General features: G+C 45.5%; 2 protein-coding genes across 3 annotated transcripts; one reads left to right on the top strand and one right to left on the bottom strand.

Moving 5' to 3' along the window:
* Positions 1-193: 193 nt before the first annotated feature.
* On the top strand, positions 194-10,073 carry MRPS34 (mitochondrial ribosomal protein S34). 2 transcript variants are annotated; one of them, XR_008847125.1, is made up of 5 exons: positions 194-397; positions 2,108-2,311; positions 3,329-3,371; positions 6,494-6,936; positions 7,083-10,073. XR_008847125.1 is itself a non-coding variant. In XM_056535370.1 (4 exons), the coding sequence occupies exons 1-4, from the start codon at positions 284-286 to the stop codon at positions 6,778-6,780; spliced, it is 648 nt and encodes a 215-aa protein (XP_056391345.1). In that variant the 5' UTR covers positions 194-283; the 3' UTR covers positions 6,781-7,004. The 2 variants fall into 2 exon arrangements, 1 of the variants encoding a protein (XP_056391345.1); XM_056535370.1 differs by lacking the exon at positions 7,083-10,073 and having other exon boundaries at positions 6,494-7,004.
* Positions 10,074-16,551: 6,478 nt separating this feature from the next.
* On the bottom strand, positions 16,552-18,140 carry LOC130284913 (E3 ubiquitin-protein ligase RNF126-like). Its single transcript, XM_056535859.1, has 2 exons — positions 17,022-18,140; positions 16,552-16,920 (listed from the first exon to the last, which is right to left on the bottom strand). Exons 1-2 carry the CDS (start codon positions 17,089-17,091, stop codon positions 16,619-16,621), a joined length of 372 nt encoding a protein of 123 aa, XP_056391834.1. The 5' UTR covers positions 17,092-18,140; the 3' UTR covers positions 16,552-16,618.
* Positions 18,141-22,968: the final 4,828 nt, after the last annotated feature.

Below are 22,968 nucleotides of genomic sequence, written 5' to 3'. Positions count from 1 at the left end.
TAGAATTGTTACCAAATCACATTGTCGTGACACAATGGAATAAACAGACAAAATGTATGGGCGTCTATCGCGAAAATTCCAAATGAACATTGCTGCTGTTTTTTTTTGGCATGATTTTAAATAAAGCTCGGTCAATTTACAAAAAAAAAAAAAAAAAAAAGATTAGTATGCGCGACGCTGCGAATCACGTGACTCAATTGACAGCTCGCTTACGTCATCAGGCCGCGACATTTGGCCGGAGATTCTTGGGGGTCACCCTCACGTGTTTTGTGTTGTTGTGATCATGGCGAGGAAGAAGAAGCTGGGGCTCATCGCTGAGATGGCCCGGAAGGTCCGGGCTTACCGGGAATTGAAGAACCGGCCGCGGGACTCCCAGCGTTATGCGCTGAACTATGAGGTGGCTGCATCTCCCTTGCCCTACGGTTGTCACCCTTCAACCTGTAGCTGTTGCTAAACTACAACACCCATCATGGGAGGGTGTCAGGGAATGCTGGGAGTTGTAGTTTTGCAGCTGCTGGAGAACACGGGCCTATATAGAGAGTTATGCCTATAGGGCAGTGGTCCCCAAACTGTGGCCTTCCAGATGTTTCAAAACTTAAACTTCCAGCATGTCTGCACAGCCAACAGCTGTTCGGGCATGCTGGGAGTTATAGTTTGCAACAGCTGTAGGTCCACAGTGTGGAGACCACTGACACATTGCATTGCATTGATTCTCGTATAGCTACATAAGGTTTTTTTTCCTGAACCGGTGCTGCAATTGTCCAAAGGCCATGCTTTGAATTGCAGCTAACTTGCATTCACGTCAAATATATGTATGCTCAGTTTGGGCATGCGTGCATGTATTGTTAATGGGGAGCTGCTGGCAGACACCTGTCTTTTTCCAGACTTCTCTCTTAGCCTATTGCCTGTGTGACTGACAGACCAGTCATGGACATGAACAAGTGTGAGCATCAGTTGTCATAGGAGAGTTGGGATACCCCTATAAACCACTAGTGGTTCCCAACCAGTGTGCCTCCAGCTGTTGCAAAACTACAACTTCCAGCATACCAGGACAGCTGTTGGCACACTGGTTGGGAAACACTGCCCCGCTAGGCTAGCCACAACATTGCTATGGAGATGGAGGTTGTACAGGATTCCGAAAATGGCACAATACCCGTCAACAGGTGTAAAAGCAGGCATGGAATGAAAGAAGACCCTATTTTCCAACCAGAGTGTCTCCAGCTGTTCCAAAACTACAACTCCCAGCATGTCCAGACAGCCTTTGGCTGTCTGGACATGCTGGGAGTTGTAGTTTTGCAGCAACTGGAGACACTCTGGTTGGGAAACACTGCCATACACATTAGATCATTGTTGTCCAATCTGTGGCTCTCCAACTGTTGCAGTACTACAACTTCCAGCATACCCTGACAGCTGCATGGGTGTCAGTGGTCTTAAAGGGGTTATCCAGGAAAAAATTATTTTTAAATATCAACTGGCTCCAGAAAGTTAAACAGATTTGTAAATTACTTCTATTAAAAAAAATCTTAATCCTTTCAGTACTTATGAGCTTCTGAAGTTGAGTTGTTCTTTTCTGTCTAAATCCTCTCTGACGACACGTGTCTCGGGAACCCGCCCAGTTTAGAAGAGGTTTGCTATGGAGATTTGCTTCTAAACTGGGCGGTTCCCGAGACACGTGTCATCAGAGAACACTTAGACAGAAAAGAACAACTTAACTTCAGAAGCTCGTAAGTACTGAAAGATTAAGATTTTTTTAATAGAAGTAATTTACAAATCTGTTTAACTTTCCGGAGCCAGTTGAGATATATATATATATATATATATTTCCTTTAAATCAGTGGCACTCCACACCTCCCATCGTGTTCTGACAGGGCATGTTGGAAGTTGCAGTTTTGCAGCAGCTGGAGAGCCACAAGTTGAGGAGCACTGGATTGCACCCCCCCCCCCCCCCTACCAGCACCATTCATCTAATTTGTATGCCCACCTGTATGTAGCCTAAAAGCTGAGACTGTCCCTGTATATTAGCTCCTTCCTATATCTGTGTATTAGTAATTTGTGTTCTGATTTGCTCCATAGTCTTACACTTGTACTTCACCTTTTCTTATAACAGACCATGACTCGACCCTTCACTGGCAAACGTCTGCCAGTTCTCGCCTGGGAGGATGTAAAGTACGAGAAAAGGCTTTTCACTCTGCTTTCTGGCTTGAGAGCGTTTGGAGTGGGACGAGTAGTGACGAGGAAATCGTGGCTGGAGGAATATAGTGAGCCCTGTTACTGGACTATAACAAAGGTCAAAGTGGACTACACGGCCGAGGTGAGGACTGTGGCATTTAACATCTTAAAGGGGTTATCCAGGAAAAAACTTTTTTATATATATATATATATATATATATATATATATATATATATATATATATCAATTGGCTCCAGAAAGTTAAACAGATTTGTAAATTACTTCTATAAAAAAATCTTAATCCTTTCAGTACTTATGAGCTGCTGAAGTTGAGTTGTTCTTTTCTGTCTAAGTGCTCTCTGATGACACCTGTCTCGGGAACTGTCCAGAGTAGAAGCAAATCCCCACAGCAAACCTCTTCTACTGTTTTTTTTTTTATATATATATATATATATATATATATATATATATATTTTTTTTTTTTTTAAATCAACTGGTGCCAGAAAGTTAAACAGATTTGTAAATTACTTCTATTAAAAAATCTTTACCCTTCCAGTACTTTTTAGAAGCTGTATGCTACAGAGGAAATTATTTTTGAATTTCTTTTTTGTCTTGTCCACAGTGCTCTCAGCTGACACCTGATGCCCGTATCAGGAACTGTCTAGAGCAGGAAAAGATCCCTATAGCAAACCTATGTTGCTATGGACAGTTCCTGACATGGACAGAGGTGTCAGCAGAGAGCACTGTGGTCAAGACAAAAAATAATTTCCTCTGTAGCATACAGCTGCTAAAAAGTACTGAAAGGGTAAAGATTTTTTAATAGAAGTAGTTTACAAATCTGTTTAACTTTCTGGCATTAGTTCATAGAAAAAAAAAAAAACGGAGTACCCCTTTAATGCTAATGCTGGACGTCAGAGATCACGCCCGTTTTACGAATGTTTTTTCTTTTTTAGTGGCCGTACTTTAAATTTCAGTCATTATTTCCGGCTTATCTTACTTTTCATCAATTGCTTAAAATTTCATGTGTTTTTTTTATTTTATTTTTTGTATTTTGCATGCACCTGCACATTTTTGCATTAAAGTTTTAAAGTTAAAATGTAATTACGCTTATGTCAAATTTTTTTCTTATAGAATATAATTCTTTTTATTTTCCTATAGAATATGGACTATGGTCAAGCTTGGGGTTACTTGACCTTCAGGGGTAAGTCTATGCACATAACACATTACAATTACACAGTACAAGGTTAAAGTTCACCCGTCTCATAAATCCGGCATAAATAACAGTCCACATTGCTTAAAAGCTGCTTCCATATATAATGCAGCCTTACATTTGGTGCTTTATTCAGTGGCTTTATCTCCATAAACTTTATTTTGCAGTCATAAACAGGGGTTGGCAATGTCCAGGGGTCGCCATTTGAGATGAGCGAACTTACAGTAAATTTGATTCGTCGCGAACTTTTCGGCTCGGCGGTTGCTGACTTTTCCTGCATAAATTACTTCAGCTTTCCGGTGCTCCGGTGGGCTGGAAAAGGTGGATACAGTCCTAGGAAAGAATCTCCTAGGACTGTATCCACCTTTTCCAGCCCACGGGAGCACCGGAAAGCTGAACTAATTTATGCAGGAAAAGTCATCAACTGCCGAGCCGAGAAGTTCGTGACAAATCGAAGTTTACTGTAAGTTTGCTCATCTCTAGTCACCATGCCCCAATGTCACTCCATTGTCCCTGTGTGATAAAGCCATGGAATAAACAGCCAAAGGTCCCCCTATTTTGCTTCATTGCCGTTGTGTAATTGGGGTTCCCAATGCTGTTTATGATTGTTGCTCAGAATTATGATGCTCCACCTCTGCCTCTGGAGTTGGACTTTTCTCCATGCCGCTAGCTAATGTATTCCCCCTGGAGGTGCACAGGTCTGCTGGGTAGACAAGTCCCGACACTAGAGGCAGGGAGCCAGGTATATTGAGTGATGGCGCATGTGCGACTGACCTGTGTGTCAATCACATAGTGGCAATGAAGTGAAATAAGGGGGGGGGAGGCATGGGGGCCCCAGGGCAGTGCGCACCACTGTTCATGCCTGCTGAAGAAAGTCTTTTATATGGAGATAATGCCACGGAATAAACAGCCAAAGGTATAGACGCATTATACAGTGATCCCTCAACATACAATGGCCTCAACATACAATAGTTTCAACATATAATGGTCTTTTCTGGACCATTGTAACTATAAACCAGACTCAACATACAATGTACAGACAGTCCAGATCTGTGATACCTGTCAATGGCTGGAAGAACCGACCAATCAGAATGGACATTCACTGGTAAAACCCCTGTATTACTGAAGTGCATGCACTGACTGGTGTCTGGTAGCACCCCCTACAGTACAGGGAGGTATTACATGTTCTGTACTCTTTACCTGTACCAGGGTTAGCTGCTCCTTTGGACACCAGGTGAAGGCGACTCCATGTTACTTTTTTAGGACACTTTGTTCTGTACAGGACCCCGAAGAAGCTCCTGTCCTCTACATAGACAGTGATTACAGCTCCCAGCAGATCTTTATTACTTTTATATGTAAGGATTTGCTTTATCTATATTAGTTATCTACTTATTTTCCTATTTTTGGATGACATTTTGGGCTTCGGAACAAATTACCAGGTTCTCATAGAGTTATGGTCTCAACATACAATGGTCCCAACATACAACGGTCGTCCTGGAATTAATTAATATTGTAACTTGAGGGAACACTGTACATGGAAACAGGTTCTCATCAGTGTGGACTGTTATATATGCCAATTTCATGTTACAATTTCTCTTTAACCCCTTCCCGCTATGGGACATATGCATGCATACATACTAGTGATCTCCGGCACTGCCGCGGGCAGTGCAGGAGATCAGCGACGGGACCCGGCTGCTAATCGCACCCGGAGTCCCGCCGCAGCTGCCAGAGCCGCGATCGCGCCGATCCCTGCAGCATTAACCCCCTAGATGCTGTGATCAATTCTGATCACGGCATCTATGGTGTTGACAGGGGGATCGCTCTTCCCCTGTTCACCGATGGCAGCGATACGATCACGGGTCGCCGTTGGTTGCTATGGCGGCAGGAGGTCAGATCATGACCTCCCGTATACCTGCTACGGAAGCCTGTGAGATCCAGCCAGGGGCTTGATCGCACAGGCTGTAGTGTGTGCAGCTGATCGGGTCATACTGTGCTGGAGGAGAGGTTTAATGTTTTAATAGCACACTGTGCCAGTGACCTTTTCTAGTCAGTACCTCGTGTGTCCGAGCTGCAGCAGGGCACTAGAGTACACTAGATAGATATGAATGATTGATGGTCTGTATAACAAACATTCCACGATCCTAATAGAGAGGAATTAGCTGAGCAGTGTTGAAAGTTTTAAACACCACTGCCATCTAGTGGCAATAAATGGAAAATGCACAAAAAATTCACCAATTTTAAAGAAATCTAATAAAAGTTATATTTTAGGGGATCTTTAGTCAGGGTTTATCCTGAGGGGATTTATTTCCCCAAGTAGGTTTTGTGTTACATTAATTTGGCCCAGAGATCCCTAGGGGACTCATTTTGTGGTATACAATCCTGATCCCGGCATCTATGGTGTTGACAGGGGGAGCGCTCTTCCCCTGTTCACAGACAGCGGCACTGCGATACGATCACGGGTCGCCGTTGGTTGCTATATCGGCAGGAGGTCAGATCATGACCTCCTGTATACCTGCTATGGAAGCCTGTGAGATCCAGCCAGGGGCTTGATCGCACAGGCTGTAGTGTGTGCAGCTGATCAGGTCATACTGTGCTGGAGTACACATGTATTGCCGCATAGTATAACCTGTGAAAAGTCGAAAAAATAAAATAAAAAGTTCTTCAATAAAAGTATGAAGTGTGTAAAAAAATAAAAAAAAATTTAAATGCCCCTTTCCCAAAAAAAGCTCTGTATTATCACCAAAAAGATCAAAAACACAAATCATATACATAATAGGTATTGCCACGTCCGTGATGACGTCTACTATAAAACTATAATGTAAATTATCCCGCACGGTGAACGGCATAAAAAAAAAAAGCGCAAAATTCGTCAATTTTGGTACAAATAGCGGAATAAAAAAAAACAAAAGGAAGCACGTAACACAAAAATTGGTTAAATTGGTGATTCTACCCCACCTCCAACCTGTGAACCACCGGCTTTTACAGAACTACAAGTCCCAGAATGCCCTGCTACCTGCAGACTGCAGAGTTCTGGTCTGTTACCAGCTGGAGGGCCACAGGTTTGAAGGATCACTATCACTGGCGCTGACTTCACTCTTCATTTCTACAACCAGGTAAACAAGAGTCTGAGGAGACCGAGATAAGCAAAACCATGTACCACGACTGGCGTCTCGTACCCCGGCACCAAGAGGAAAACTTTAAGATGTTTACGCCCCTGCCAGAGCCAGAAGCCCTGCCCTGTGTGCCGTACCCACCTCTGTTAAGAGCTATGATTTTGGCACAGATGCAGAAGGAAGGGAAACCCATAAGTGAACCTCTGCTGGATCTTCAGAGGAAACGCATCTACTCCAGGGTGAAGTTTGAAGAGGAGAGAAAGGCCAAGCTGGGGACACCTGTATGATGAGGACTTGGTCATGTGACCTTGGCCTATAGCATTGAACATTCATGGTGCCCTGGGCCTAGCACCGTGGCAGATGCCTGGCATCGTATGTCTGGATCGCAAGCGGAAATACCCCCACAGGATATGATCCTGTACCCCTTATCTTCATGTGTACTGGTTGGGGCTACTATGCCCTAGGACAGTGGTCTTCTACCTGCGGACCTCCAGATGTTGCAAAACTACAATTCCCAGCATGCCCGGACAGCCAACGGCTGTCCGGGCATGCTGGGAGTTGTAGTTTTCCAACATCTGGAGGTCCGCAGGTTGAAGACCACTGTCCTAGGTAAATGAATCCTAGGCGCTTCTCACCCCAGGACTATTCTAAATTCACTGACCTGTAATAAACTTCATTTATATCATATACAGGAATCAATGTTTATCAATTGTTTCACTCCAGTATGTTCTGTGCACTGGACCTATTCTTAGGATCAGGTCCAGGCATGCTGGGAGTTGTAGTTTTGCAATAGCTGGGTGCAGACTGTTTGGGAAACACTGCTCAGGATCATCAATATCTGTTCATGTGGAGTCCAACACAACATGGATCAGCACAGTAAGCAGAGAGCTCTGTATATTGTCGCTCAGCTCTGATTGAAGTGAATGGGAGCTGAGCTGCAGTATCCAAGCACGGCCACTACACAATGTATGGCGCTATCTGCTTTTATTTACGCTGTGTGCCCTGTAATGTAGGTACCACATCCCTGACAAATATCTGATCAGCTGGGGTGCTGGTAGTCTGCACCCCTCCGATTTGATGACTTATCCTAAGGGTAAGTCATCATTAAAATGTACTTAACTAGTTAACGACCATGGACGTTTATACTTGTCTATGTGCTGTTATCCGTTGTATGACACGGGCTCCCAACTCGAGCCCGCGTCATACCGGCCAGCCCTCAGCTGATTCTTGTTGTAGCTGGGGCCCAGCGTTAATAGCCGTCATGCCGCTGCCAGCAAACATGACAGCGGCGTCTAAAGGAAGCTGTGAACACTCCCTGGTGGTCCAGTGGGGTGGATCGTCCCCAAGCAGCACGATCGCAGGGGGTCAATCCACTATGGAGGTAGCCGGAGGGCTTACCTCTGCTTCTGCGGCTGTCCCAGCTCTCCCACTGATAAAGCCTGGCAGGACAAGGCTTTATCAATGGAGTGCAGATCACACAGATCAATGTGGTTCTATGAACCACATTGATCTGTATGAGGAATGTAATGATTCCTCCTAAGGGGACTAAAAGTGTAAAAAAAATAAAAATAAAAAACACACATTAACCCCTTCCTTATTAAAGGTTCAAATCACCCCCCTTTTTCCAAATTCCATATAAAAACATAATAAAAAATAAACATATGTGGTATCGCCGTGTGCGTAAATGTCCGAACTATAAAAATATAATTAATAATTAATTAAACCGCACAGTCAATGGGGTATACATAAAAAAAATACCAAAGTCCAAAATTGCGTATTTTTGGTCACTTTGTATACTCTAAAAAAAAAATGTATGAAAACGATCAAAGTCCCATCAAAACAAAAATGGTACCAATGAAAACTTCAGACCATAGCGCAAAAAATTAGCCCTCTTACCACCTTGTATACGGAAAAAAAAAAAGTTATAGGGGTCAGAAGAGGCCAATTAAATAAACGTATTTATTTTGGTGCATGTAGTTATAATTTTAAGTAGTGAAATAAAGAAAAACCTATATAAATTGGGTATCATTGGAACAGTATGGACCTACAGAATAAATATATGGTGCCATTTTTACTGAGAAGTTCACTGCATAGATTCGGAAGACCCCAAAATTTACAAAACAACTTTTTTTCCCCCAATTTTGCCCCACAAATATTGTGTTTTTTTTTCTGAATTTGCCGTAAAGTGGTGAAATGATTGATGTCATTACAAAGTACAATTGGTGGCGCAAAAAATAAGCCTTCATATGAGTCTGTAGGTGCAAAATTGAAAGTGTTATGATTTTTAGAAGGTGATGAGGAAAAAACCAAAGTGCAAAAACAGAAAAACCCCTGGTCCTTAACCCCTTAATGACAATTAATGTAAATGTACGTCATGGTGATGTGGTACTTAACACACCATGGCGTACATTTACGCTCCGCCATGACCGCGGACACCGGACCGGTGCTTGTGTCATACGCGGTAGGTCCCGGCTGCTATCAGCAGCCAGGGACCCGCCGGTAATGGCAGACATCCGCGATTGCGCAGATGTCCACCATTAACCCCTCATATGCCATGATCAATACAGATCACGGCATCTGCTGCAGTGCGGTACTTTAAGTGGATGTTCGGATCGCCCGCGTCGCTGCTGCGGCGATCCGATCATTCAGCATGGCTGCCGGAGGTCCCCCCACCTTGCTCCGGCCATCTCCCGGGGTCTTATGCTCTGGTCTGAGATTGAGCAGACCAGAGCAAAAGATCACCGATAACACTGATCAGTGCTATGTCCTATACATAGTGCTGAACAGTATTAGCAATCAGAGGATTGCTATAGATAGTCCCCTATGGGGACATAAAAAGTGTAAAAATGAAAATAAAAATAATTTGAAAAATCCCCTCCCCCAATAAAAAAGTAAAATGTCCTTTTTTTTCCCCATTTTATTTGCTATCACCTCGTCCGTGAATGTCTGAACTATTAAAATATAATGTTATTGATACGGCGTGTCACATTTTATTAAAAAAACTATTTCTAAAAGTTTTTTTATATACAAAAATGTGGTATCAATAAAAAGCACAGATCATGACGCAAAAAATGAGCCCTCATACTGCCAATTATGCGGAAAAATGAAAAAGTTATAGGTTGTCAAAATAGAAGGATTTTAAACATACTCATTTGGTTAAAAAGTGTTTTTTTTTTTTTTTTTTTTTTTTTTTTTTTTAGTACAACAATTATAGAAAAGTATATAACCATGGGTATCATTCTAATCGTATTGACCCTCAGAATAAAGAACACACGTCATTTTTACCGTAAATTGTACGGCGTGAACACAAAACCTTCCAAAATTTGCTAAATTGCAGTTTTCTTTTTAATTTCCCCACACAAATAGTATTTTTTTGGTTGCGCCATACATTTTATGGTGAAATGAGTGATGTCATTACGCAGGACAATTGGTCGTGCAAAAAACAAGCCCTCATACTAGTCTGTGGATGAAAATATAAAAGTTACGATTTTTAGAGGAGGAAAATACAAAAATAAAATTGGCCCAGGCCTTAAAGGGGTACTCCGTTACCTTGCTGACGGAGCTCCGCTTTCCAATGTCCAGAAGTTAATGTTCCAAACGATGTGTGTGCGGGCTTCCGTGTTCAGGGCCGCCCCTCGTGACGTCACAGTCGCCCCCTCGTGACGTCACGACCGCCCCCTCAATGAAAGTCTATGGGAAGGGGACGCGATGGCCGTAAGGCCCTCTTCCCATAGACTTTCGTTGAGGGGGCGGTCGTGACGTCACGAGGGGGCGACTGTGACGTCACGAGGGGCGGCCCTGAACACGGGAGCCCGCACGAACATCGTGCGGAACAATAACTTCCGGATGCTGGAAAGCGGAGCTCTGACAGAAAGGTAACGGAGTACCCCTTTAAGGTCAAAATGGGCTTGGTCCTTAAGGGGTTAAAGAAGTTATCCAATCTTACATTTTTTTATATTTTTTTTGCCTGGACCACTCCTTTTTTTAATAGAGCTACATTAACAAGTGACTGATCTGAAAATCTGCTTCTGTCTCTTGACACCTCCTGCTTATTCAGTGTCTGCACAGAGGCCGGTCTATAGATTTACATTACAATTTACCAGGCAAGTCCAATAAAAAGAATTACTCTGCTAAACTGTGAGCTGTTGCTTTAAGGGTAACAATCAGAATTATTAAAGGAGATATGTAGCGCTCTGAACTTTATCCCCTATTCGAAGGATAGGGGATAAGTTTTAGATCACGGGGGTTCTGAGTGCTGGGGCCCCCCCCGATCTCCTGTTCGGGGCTACGGCAATGTATAGGAAAGGGGACATTCCGTCCCCGCATTACGCGGCAGCCCCTCCATGTATCTCTATGGGATTAATTGTAATGTATTATTTACATAAGTCTACTGATCCTGAGTTATATCGGGTACTAGCTAAGTACCCAGCGTTGCCCGATTTTTCCTTCCTAATCCTTGTTGGGAAGGAAAATAAACAAAGGAGGAAGCTTTTGACTTCATATCCCGTCCTCCTATCCCGTCCTCCTATCCCGTCCTCCTATCCCGTCCTCCTATCCCGTCCTCCTATCCCGTCCTCCTATCCCGACCTCCTATCCCGACCTCCTATCCCGACCTCCTATCCCGACCTCCTATCCCGACCTCCTATCCCGACCTCCTATCCCGACCTCCTATCCCGACCTCCTATCCCGACCTCCTATCCCGACCTCCTATCCCGACCTCCTATCCCGACCTCCTATCCCGACCTCCTATCCCGACCTCCTATCCCGTCCTCCTATCCCGACCTCCTATCCCGACCTCCTATCCCGACCTCCTATCCCGACCTCCTATCCCGACCTCCTATCCCGACCTCCTATCCCGTCCTCCTATCCCGACCTCCTATCCCGTCCTCCTATCCCAACCAGTAATATGTGTACCAGGTATTGAAATATCTCCAGCCGTTTGAAAGTTATGCAGTAACATATATTTCCCATTGACTTGTATGGGACTTTAAACATAAACCCCGCCCCTGGCAAATGGGGGCGAGTAAGGGTTAAATCACCTATCCTATGTTTGTTGTTGACATATAAGTAACATGTGGCCAAGTTACATGTTAATATCTTTAGCCGTTTGGATGTGATGCTGGAACATACACACATACATACACACACACACATACACATACATATATACACACACATACATACACATATACATACACACATACATACACATACACATACATATATACACACATTGGGGGAGATTTTTCAAAACCGGTGCAGAGGCAAAGTTGCCCAGTTGCCCATAGCAACCAATCAGCTTACTTCTTACATTCTTAACAAGGCCTCTGAAAAATGAAAGAAGCGATCTGATTGGTTGCTATGGGCAACTGGGCAACTTTCCTTTCCACAGGTTTTGATAAATCTCCCCCATTGAGTTTTATATATATATATATATATATATATATATATGGTATTATACTCCAGAGCTGTACTCACTATTCTGCTGGTGAGGGACAGCACTTGCACATGCCCCAGTTGCGGGACTCTTTGGGGACTTTTAGGACTAGTACTCCCATTAGGAGTCATTAGGAGTAAGAGTATATACATATTGAGTCATTGCATTGTTTATTCTTAATGTATATGTGACTTCTACTATGAATATCATTTGTATCCCTATTCCCTGTCCACACTTATTGTAGTGAGGGCAAGGGGTTAGACTAGGTAGGGTTGGTCAGGTCAGGTTATTCACCTGTACCCTAAACCCCCTTCCCTGGTTTTGTGTTTATTATTTAGTGCTATATCTGATTTGATACCTTTCTGAGCACTGTATTGTGAGGCATTGTTTTTCTTATCATCTTTAATAAAAATTATATATTTTAGCTTAATGTGTTTATCTGTGGCCTCATTGGTAGATTTCAGTTGAGTTATTATTTAGTAAAATTGTCTCCAAGGGCATGTATATCATTGGCTGAAGGACCATATATTTCCTCTTTCTGGTTTTAGTTTTTTAGTACTCCCATTATAGACAGACTCTGTCCATGATGGGAGTAGTCCAGGGGCTGAGGGGCAGATCACAGCAGGTCATTCTCCTGAGACCCGCATTTATTAAATTAACAAGCGGGTGGCACAGCCGCTCCACCACGCTCCCCGCCGGCTCCAGGCGGGGAATACTGTATATGGCTCACATTTCATAATCCCTGCCGTTGGGAGATGGGAGCTTTGATTGGTGGGTAGCTTTTCACCAATCAGAGCTCCCGGCGGTGGAGCTGGCAGGGAGCGCAGTGGAACAGCTGTGCCACCCACTTGTTAAGTTAATAAATACGGGTCTCAGGAGAATGTCCCACTGCGATCTGCCCCTCAGTCCCTGGACTACAACTCCCATCATGGACAGAGTCTGCCCATGATGGGAGTAGTAGTCCTAAAAGTCCCAAAAGAGTCCCACAGCCAGGGGGATGTGCAAGGTCCTTCAGCGCTGCGGTACTACAACTACTTCTATCATGTGACAGACTCTGTCTCATGATGGGAGTAGTATTCCAAGGGCAGAGGGACAGATTGCACGCGGTCTCACTCCTGAGACCCCTGCGACCTTCACTGCTCCGCCCCCTAGTAATGATGTCATTAGGGGGCGGAGCTACAATGTTCAGGCCTGAAGCCAGCGTGATAAGTATGGCTCCTGTTCTCATCATGTGTTTTGCATATGGGGAACAGAACCTTTCTGGTAGTGTGTTCCCAAACAGGGAGATGCCAACTGTTGCTTAACTACAGCCCCCCGTGATGGGAGTTGTTTTTTTAAATCAGAAAGTTTTTATTAAACGTTTTTTAGCAAAAAAAATAAAATTAAACATACATAAAAAATTAACAACGACCTCCATTCCCCCACCCTTCCCTCCCACACAAAAACAGAACCACCCACCCTCCCTCCTCCCTCCCCCGTCCCGTGTCTTTGCCCCTGAACAATTCCAACAATATAACAGGTAGAAAACGGTAATACAGCGGCATACCTCTACCCACATATATGGAACGCATGTAGCACAAAACATACAACCTCGCCAAAGACAGGCACCATATTCTGAAGTCGAGGTACATATGAACAGAGACAAACAGAGAAGAGACATAGCCAGATGGATAGGGCAGGCAGGCATTAGCCACATAGACATCCAGCACAAAAGATCAACAATCTCACCACAGTACACCTTTACCCTGACAAAAAAATGACATGAAACAGAAAAAGCAGACTATATTATTGTGGAGACCCTCCCAGACCCCCCAACAGTACGTCCATAGGAGTCCTGCATAAATACTCGGACGGCAGACCAGGAGTATCAATCCATGGACCCCAAATAAGATCAAATTTACGCAAGGTCTTACATTTAGAATATTCACCCTTCTCTAATCTAATGATATGATTCAATTTAGGGATCAGCTGAGAAATAGTGGGAGGGGAGGCTCTCAGCCAATCAGTTTACGAGCCTGGTACAAAATCCTACTGATACCTAGATATAACCCACTATCTTCATCTAACCCCTCTAAGTAACCCAAAATGCATGTCAAGGCGGACAATTCAATCGGGCAGCCATCAACTCAAAACCGTGCAAGTAGAGCGCACTCCCACATCACATGGAGCAAATGGGCATCGTGTAAAGAGCATCGGGGACAGCAGGAATCCGTCCGCACCCCGATTTTGTGTAGGAAAGCAGGAGTACGATACACCCGATGCAGTGGAAAAATTTGGGACCCCGATACGGCAAGCTGCGGGGTCATGGCTAAAATCCGTGTCCATTGCTCATCCGATATGGGACCCACGTCCACTTCCCATTTAGCTTTAGCCATCAGAGGATAAGCTTCATGATACGAGGACAGCAAATCTTTATACAGAGCCGATATCACTCCCTTAGTGGAGACCATAGTGAACAAATCGTCTACCCCCCCCAGATGAGCCGACAGTCAAGTCACACGCCCTACACTGCGCATCCAGAGCATGTCGCAGCTGTAGAAAAGGATAAAAGAAAGAATGGGGCAAATTAAAGTTATCTTGTAGTTGAGCGAATGACTTCAATGTCGGCCCATCATATACCTGGGAAAGATACAGAATCCCATGAGAGACCCAAAGGCCAACATCTGGCAAGGAGCACAATTCAGAAAGATTAGGGTTATACCATAACGGAGAGTAGGTTATAAAGACAGGATAGTGCATAAGAGTCTTAAACTTCATCCAGACCTTGCGGATAAGGATGAAGGTGGGAGGGAGGTCCGGGGGACGGGTCTGCGCAGCCAATTCTAACAGATAAGTAGGAGTCACATTGCCAATGCATTTTGAAATCAAAGCGCCCGCCCGCCCCATAGTTTTGAATTGCCGTGATGGGAGTTGTAGTTTAGCAACAATTGGAGGCTCCCTGTTTAGGAACCCACTGCATTATATACTTACCCATTTTTATTTTCATTTCAGATACATGAATGCGGAGGCCTACGTTTGATTTGGTGGACTGCGACTATGAGGGTTAATGAGGGCTATGCGGGAGTGTTTTTTTTTAATACATTTTTTTTATCTGGCTGATACTGAAAATACGGGGAACCCTATGCATTTTATTTATTTTAGAAAAAAATAAATAAACAAACAGCAACAGCCTGACATTACCAGGGTGGGCAAGGACCATTGTTACTGATCCTCCCCAGCATAAATAATGCCGGCCTGTTATCGCCTAGGCCCAGGAGCGCCATATTTGACGCTCCGGGCCTTTTCGCATGTGCGCAGGTAAATGCAACTTTTTTATGCAAAAAAATAAATAAATAAATAATCCACTACAGAGCTTGATAAATATCCTTCTCCATCTATAAGATGGCTTTCACTACTAAGCCTGAAAACTCAATTATTAAAAAACACAACACATTTGGGAAAAAAATGTATTTAAAAAAAAAAACACTCCCCCGCAACCCTTGTTAACCCTTTATTGTAAGAAAAAAAAGGTCATTCTTGCAGTCCACCAAAACAAACTTAGGCCTCCGCATTCACGATTCTGAAGTGAGAAGAAAAAAAAGGGTTGGTACATAATGCAGTGTTACTAAATAGGGAGCCTCCAATTGTTGACGTCAGCATACTGTATCCTGTATATACAGTCATCTATAGACAGCTGTATATACAGGATAGTGCACAAAGACTTAACCAGGCACCGCTCAGCAGCAGTGTTGGTTAAGGGGTTAATATAGGGTATGGCCAGTTCTAGGCTACGAGTGGACAAGACATGGAGCCAGCACTTGGAGTCTATTAAAATGTAGCCGAATTTCTGCAGATAATGTTTCTACATCAAGAAGCCACAGAGAAATCCTGTTGGTGCTTTTCCCCTGTTGCAAAACTATAACTCCCAGCATATCTCCCGGCATGCTGCAAGTTGTAGTTTTGCAACAGCTGGAGACACACTGGTTGGGAAACACTGCTCTATGACATAAATACACACTTTGGGGAGATTTTGTAAAACCTGTTCAGAGGACAAGTTACCCAGTTGCCCATAGCAACCAATCAGCTTGCTTCCTTCATTTTTAACAAGGCCTCTGCAAAATGAAAGAAGCAATCTGATTGGTTGCTATGGGCAACTGGGTGACTTTTCCTCAGCACAGGTCTTCGTGAATCTCCCTCTTACATTGAGATTTATTAAAACCTGTGCAGAGGAAAAGTTGGCCAGTTGCCCTTAGCAACCAATCAGATCTCTGCTTTCATTTTCTAGAGGCATTTTCAAAAATAAAAGAAGCCATCTGATTGGTTGCTATGGGCAACTCAGCAACTTTACCTTTTAGTTACCGTTTTGATAAATCTCCCCCTTAGTGTTCAGACCCCCACTGATCGCTACAACAAGCTGGGGGAAGTGTGCGGCTGAGCGCTTCTCCCCTGTCCAATGCCTTCTCTGAATGGCAGAAGGAGAAGGGCTCCATGGTGACCCGTTGTGCTCCGACCTGTTTAAGGACCTGTATGGGATGGGCGCAAACGGCAATGTGAACTGAGTCTTAGAGAAAAAATGTAATCAGTCTAGACAAAATGATGGTAAATATCATTATTTTATTATAATGATAAGGAGGAAAGGTAGGGTTGGGAAGGAAGATGGGGGAGGGGTGGGGAAAGGGGGAGGGGGAGGAGCAGAGGCTTTTAGATATTTAAGTCCTCAGATGAATACAACGCCCCCGGCACATCGGACATCTGTCGTTTGTTCGAAGCCATTGGCCGATACACAGGTGATGGAACATATGGCTGCATGGGAGTACTGTCACTTCCTCACCGCTGTCATAGTCAGCCAGGCAGATGGGGCAGGTCTGGGTCTCTCCAGGGGGTATTTTCCTCCTAGGTAGCGCCTCTATGGCCTGCCTCCTCCGGTCCCGTGGCCTGCTCGGGGGTGGTCCAGTTTGGTATGGAGCTCCTCTTGTGCGCAATCTCAGTCGCTCACGAAGAATAGTCTGACCTAAATGAGAAAAATGTATTTGAAGAATAAATTAAACTATTGATTTCCAGTATATTATTGTCTCAAAGCAAAAATGGTCTCTTCCTAATATTGTTACTTACCCGCATTCTCAGGTCGACGAAGCCACGCCTCATTATCGGCGGTCAGGAGCCGCAGCTCCCGAGAACCCATGGGTTCTCGGGCAGACTTGTGTCCTCTCTAGGCTCTGGTGGTGTTGGCCTCAATTAACAATAAAATAAATCAAGAAAACTGGAAGAAATCGCTAATTCTGTTAGAAACTAGCTCACACTTCCGGTCACTTCTTCACCGCAGCAAAGAAATGGTGCTGAGATGTCTGTGCGCAGGGGTGTCATAGACTCTGATACATTGTGATGTCATATAGAATGTGACATCACCACAGCCTGGCGGCCATGTTGCTTCCTTCCAGCTGCACAATATCTCCAATACCATGAATGGACAGAGGACTTTTCCACATTGGACAGAAATATAATGTGGAGTGGAAAGTTGTGCTCAGTAATATCAGCCAGAATAGTGTTCTAGAGTTCTCAGTCTTTTCTACTGGGGTTTCACCCAACAGAGCAGAGATCTATATATCTTATACCTGAGCCGCAGCATCGGTGGTGGACGTCCATGAAGAAATGAAGAATATTACTCAGCCCACCTCTCATTTACCTCCTAAAGTCTGACATTAAATGAAGTGTAAAATGAGCCAATAAAGTTACACAAGAACTGTTCAGTGTATAGTCACCTTTATGAAAACTGCCTCCCCAGCTGCACCTCACCAACAGCTAGGGGGCGCCTCACAGTTTGAGAAGCGCTGGGTAAAGGACATCCCAGAATCACAAAAAATCTTATATTCTAATATTCTAATATTCTTCATATTGATTTTCTTGTTTTTTTATGTTTATTAACAGCAGGCTGATAAAGGTGAATATCAGGCTTGTCAGTCTTGGTTTTCTGGACATTTTTAGTGCATTTTTAACCCCTTAAGGACATATGCCTTAAATGTAGGGCACTGCTAAGATTAAAGGAGATATCCAGTGCTGAAAAACGTATCCCCTATCCTAAGGATAAGTTTCAGATCGCGGGGGGTCCGACCGCTGGGGCCTCAGTGATCTCCTGTACGGGGCCTTGGCAGCCCTTGGGAAGGGGGCATGGTGACTACCGCACAAAGTGGCAGCTGACACGCCCCCTCAATACAACTCTATGGCAGAGCCGGAGCCAGAGCTGGAAAGAATTATTAGGGTTTTTTTTTTCCCTGGGCTTCGGCCTTTGGGTTTGCTCACTTAGGCTTGGCTTGGCCGAAAACAGAAACCAAAACCAAAAATGCATTGCGCCCCCCCCCCCCCCCTTTTCATATAGTCTTTGTTACATTTTATTTCTTTTTTTGGGGGTTAAGATGTGACCGAAATCAGCAATTTTTGCGTTTGGGATTCTTTTGCATTCACACCATTCACAGTGCAGGATCAGAAACATAATAATTTAATAGTTAGGACAATTATACATGTGACAATGCCAAATATGTATATTTTTTATAATTTTTTCCTATTTTTTCATATGGATAATGGGAAAAGGAGGGTGATTTCAACTTTTAATATGGAGGGAGTTAATTGGTGATTTTTACACTTTTATTTACCTTTTTATTTACACTTTATTAGTCCCCTTAGGGGACTTTTAGGAGGAATCATTAGATTCCTCATAAAGATCAAAGGAGTTCCATAGAACTCCATTGATCTGAGTGGTCTGCGATCATGTGGTTGAGCCTGCTTAGCCAGGCTCAATCAAATGAAGAGCCACTGACACCAATGTTGCAGAGGTAAGTACAAGAATTAGCAGGGGACAGCAGGGTATGGTCGATGACTGACATTGGAGCAATCTCCAATGTCCATCATTACAGGCAGATGAAAACTGCTGATAGCAGCAAGCATCTCCTGTGTATGAGTCCGCGTCATGTCCTCACCCGACCCATGACGTGCATGAATTTCATGGGTTGGTAAGGGGTTAACCCACGACCCCCGAAATTTTTGGCAGGAAATTCAATCAGCCAAAAAATACTTAAAGGGGCATTTTGGCAGATAATTACCGGCAGCCAAAATTCCGGTGCATCCCTAACATACTGTATATATATATCCCACTCATCTTATCCAAGCTTACACCAATCACCTCTTCTTTCAGTGAAGGACTTCTCTTGTGCTCTGCTTCCCACCTACACACCACACTTTGATGAAGTCATTACCTTGCGTACGGCATGCTAGGTATGCAGAGTGCCGCTCTGGTACAGTAGAGAAGCAGGGATTCATGTTCATGAGTGTTGATGTGTACATTGTACGCATCACCACTCATCTTAATCTACTTGGAGTGGGTGGGAGCGCAGTCTGTGATCCAAATCCACTGCTAGTGGCTGGGGATTCGAATTTTTCCGCCCTCCCTCCACCAGCGCCCAAAGGCAGATGCCTTAGGCTAGAGCTGGCCCTGCTGATTCTGTATATATCAGGAAATAGTTATTAAACTATATTTCTCTATCGGCTCCATTGGGGGACACAGACCGTGGGTGTATCTTGCTGTCTCTAGGAGGTGTGACACTGTGGTAATAAAAAAGTCAGCTCCTCCCAGCACGATATACCTGCCTTTCAGGCTATGAGCTAGTCAGTTTAAGCTTAGTGTGTGAAGGAGGTGGACTGGTCTGGGTTGCCCAGACCTGGTCTTCTGTTTTTTATTTTCCTAGTATAGGGACGTGTTCGTATTTTATTCCTTTTTCTTTTCTGTTTTCAGGTGGGGACTCAGGAACTGCAGTTCACTGTTTCCCCATTGCGAGTAAGGGGGCACAGACATTGTGTATATGCGCTGTTAACCCCCTCTCGCCAATGGTCAGCGCCTGGGTGGTACCTCATGGGTCCAGGTCCCCCTATGTCTCTGCTCCCCTCGCTCGCGCATAGCAGCCAGGCGTGATGGAGGGACCATAAGCTGACTGAAGACTTCACTGAAGAGCAATCCTAGACCTCAAGCATCTCAACCGTCATCTTCTCATCCACCGCTTCCGGATGGAATCTCTCCGCTCAGAGAACAGGGGGAGTTCCTCTCCTCAGTGGACATCAAGGATGCCTACCTCCATGTGCCAATATTTCCGGGCCATCATCGGTACCTCCGCTTTGCGGTTCCGGAGGGGCACTTTCAATTTGTAGCTCTCCCCTTCGGTCTAGTCACGGCTCCTCGGGTCTTTATGAAGGTCCTTGCGCCATTGATGGGCCTGTTACGGTCGAGAGGCATCTCGGTGATACCCTATTTGGACGACCTTCTCATCAAGGCTCCAACCAGAGCCCAGACTCAGTAGAATCTGGACGTCACTCTCCACACTCTGACTCATTTCGGCTGGCTGGTCAATCGGGACAAGTCAGTCCTCCGTCCTACCCAGTCTCTAACCTTTCTGGGGTTTCGATTCGACATGGCCTCTGCCCGAATTTATCTTCCGCCAGACAAACGTCTGGCGCTCCGGGAGGGGGTCCACTCCCTGCGGACTCAGGTATCAGTCTCCATCCGCAATTGTATGGAAGTCCGGATGGTGGCAGATATGGAGGCCGTGCCCTTTGCTCAGTTCCATTACCGCCCTCTCCAACTGGCGATTCTCTCTCGATGGAACAGGTCGCCCCTGTCCCAGGGTCCGACAGTCTCTGCTCTGGTGACTCCAGTTGCCCCTTCTTATCCAGGGGCGGTCCTTCCTTCCCCTTTATTGGCAAGTGGTTACTGCGGATGACAGCCTGTCAGGCTGGGGCGGCGTGTTCAGGGATTGGACGGTTCAGGGTCTCTGGTCTCCCCAGGAGACCCTTCTTCCGATAAACATTTTGGAATTACGGGCGATTCTTCTTTGTCTTCTTCATTGGGAGCCCCGTCTTCAGCCCCGTCCTGTCCGCGTTCAGGCAGACAACGCCACGGCCGTGACGTACATAAATCGACAGGGCGGCATCCGCAGCTCTGCAGCCATGGCCGAGGTGACCAAAATTCTTTCCTGGGCGGAGAGCCAGGTTCCGGCCATCTCGGCGATCCACATTCCGGGAGTGCTCAACTGGGAAGCGGACTTCCTCAGTCGGTCCTCTCCCGACCCCGGTGAGTGGTCTCTTCATCCGGAGGTCTTCACGCAGCTCTGCGACCTCTGGGGCGTTCCGGACGTGGACCTCTTCGTGTCCCGACACAATCGGAAAATTCTTCCGTTTGTGTCCAAGTCCCGGGACCCTCAGGCCATGGCCGTGGACGGCCTAGTGATTCCTTGGACGGGGTTCGCCCTGCCTTATCTGTTCCCTCTTCTTCCGCTCCTTCCCAGGGTGCTGAGGAAGCTCAAGGCAGAGGTCGTTCCCGCCATTCTGGTAGCTCCAGATTGGCCCCGAAGGTCGTGGTACGCCGACGTAGTCAGGCTCCTGGACAACGTTCCTCTGCGCCTTCCGCTCCGCCTGGACCTGCTCTCTTAGGGTCCTCTTTGCCACCCCAGTGTACAGTTGCTGCATTTGACGGCGTGGCGGTTGAGACTGCGGTTTTGAGGGCCCGCGGGTTCTCTTCCCAAGTCATTCACACCATGCTCAAGGCTCGTAAGCCCTCTTTTGCAAGAATTTACCACCGTACTTGGAGGTCTTATTTTAGTTGGTGTGAAGCTCAGGACTTCTCCCCGGTGATCTTCTCAGTTCCCCGTCTTCTCTCCTTTTTACAGTGGGGCTGGAACTGGGATTGTCTCTCAGTTCCCTTAAAGGTCAGGTTTCGGCCCTTACTGTTCTTTTCCAGCGGCCCCTGGCTTCTTATTCTCATGTCCGGACTTTCCTGCAAGGAGTGGCGCACGCTGTTCCTCCTTATCGGTCTCCTTCTCCCCCTTGGGACTTAAATTTGGTTCTGAGTGCCTTCCAGGGTGCACCCTTTGAACCCCTTAGAGAGGTGTCTCTCCGCCTCCTTTCTCGGAAAGTGGCGTTTCTTGTGGCTATCACCTCCATCCGGAGGGTTTCTGAATTGGCAGCTCTTTCCTGCCGTTCTCCGTTTCTGGTGATCCATCAGGACAAGGTCGTTTTCCGGCCAGATCCTTCCTTTTTGCCCAAGGTGGTCTCGGCCTTTCATCTCAATGAGGACATTGTCCTCCCGTCCTTTTGTCCTACTCCCTCTCATCCTAGGGAGCGCTTACTACACAAGCTGGATGTAGTCCGGGCTGTTCGGACTTATCTCTCCATCACTTCTTCGTTTCGTCAGTGTGATTCCTTTTTTGTCCTTACGGAAGGTCGTCGCAAGGGACATCATGCTTCCAAGGCCACCATTTCTAGGTGGATTAGGTCCGCCATTTCGGAAGCCTATCGCTGCAAGGGGAAGATTCCTCCTTTCAGGGTTGTGGCTCATTCCACTCGTTCTGTCGGGGCATCCTGGGCTCTCCAGAGTAGAGCCTCGGCCTCGCAGATTTGCAAGGAGGCTACCTGGTCGTCTTTGCACACTTTCTCGAGGTTCTACCGAGTTCATACTTTCGCATCGGCTGATGCTAGTCTGGGGCGTAAAGTGTTGCAGGCGGCAGTGGATCGGCTGTCTGCCTGATTACTTATCTGCCCACCCAAGGGACGGCTTTGGTATGTCCCACGGTCTGTGTCCCCCAATGGAGCCGATAGAGAAAAGGAGATTTTTTAACACTTACCGTGAAATCTCTTTCTCGAAGGATCCATTGGGGGACAGACACAGCTCCTGCCCTTTGTTTGGGTTTGTTTCCCATTGGTTCTCTGTCCGAGGGTGTGTTCAGTTATGTTTTTCCTTCTGGTTCTCGGACAGTTTTGGGGTTTTCCTTGACCTATTGGTCTCCTCCTATTGCTCTAGAACTTAAATTGACTAGCTCAGAGCCTGAAGGTGGGTATATCCTGCTGGGAGGAGCTGACTTTTTTTTATCACCATAGTGTCACACCTCCTAGAGACAGCAAGATATACCCACGGTCTGTGTCCCCCAATAGATCCTTCGAGAAAGAGATTTTACGGTAAGTGTTAAAAAATCTCCTTTTTGCTCCGACCCGTTGCCAAGAGCTGAGCAAGTCTTGGCAAGAT

Source organism: Hyla sarda, chromosome 8 (genome assembly GCF_029499605.1).
Source record: "Hyla sarda isolate aHylSar1 chromosome 8, aHylSar1.hap1, whole genome shotgun sequence".
Taxonomy (NCBI): domain Eukaryota; kingdom Metazoa; phylum Chordata; class Amphibia; order Anura; family Hylidae; genus Hyla; species Hyla sarda.
Note: the sequence above shows the minus strand (reverse complement) of the source record. Positions and strands in the feature narration are given on the sequence as shown.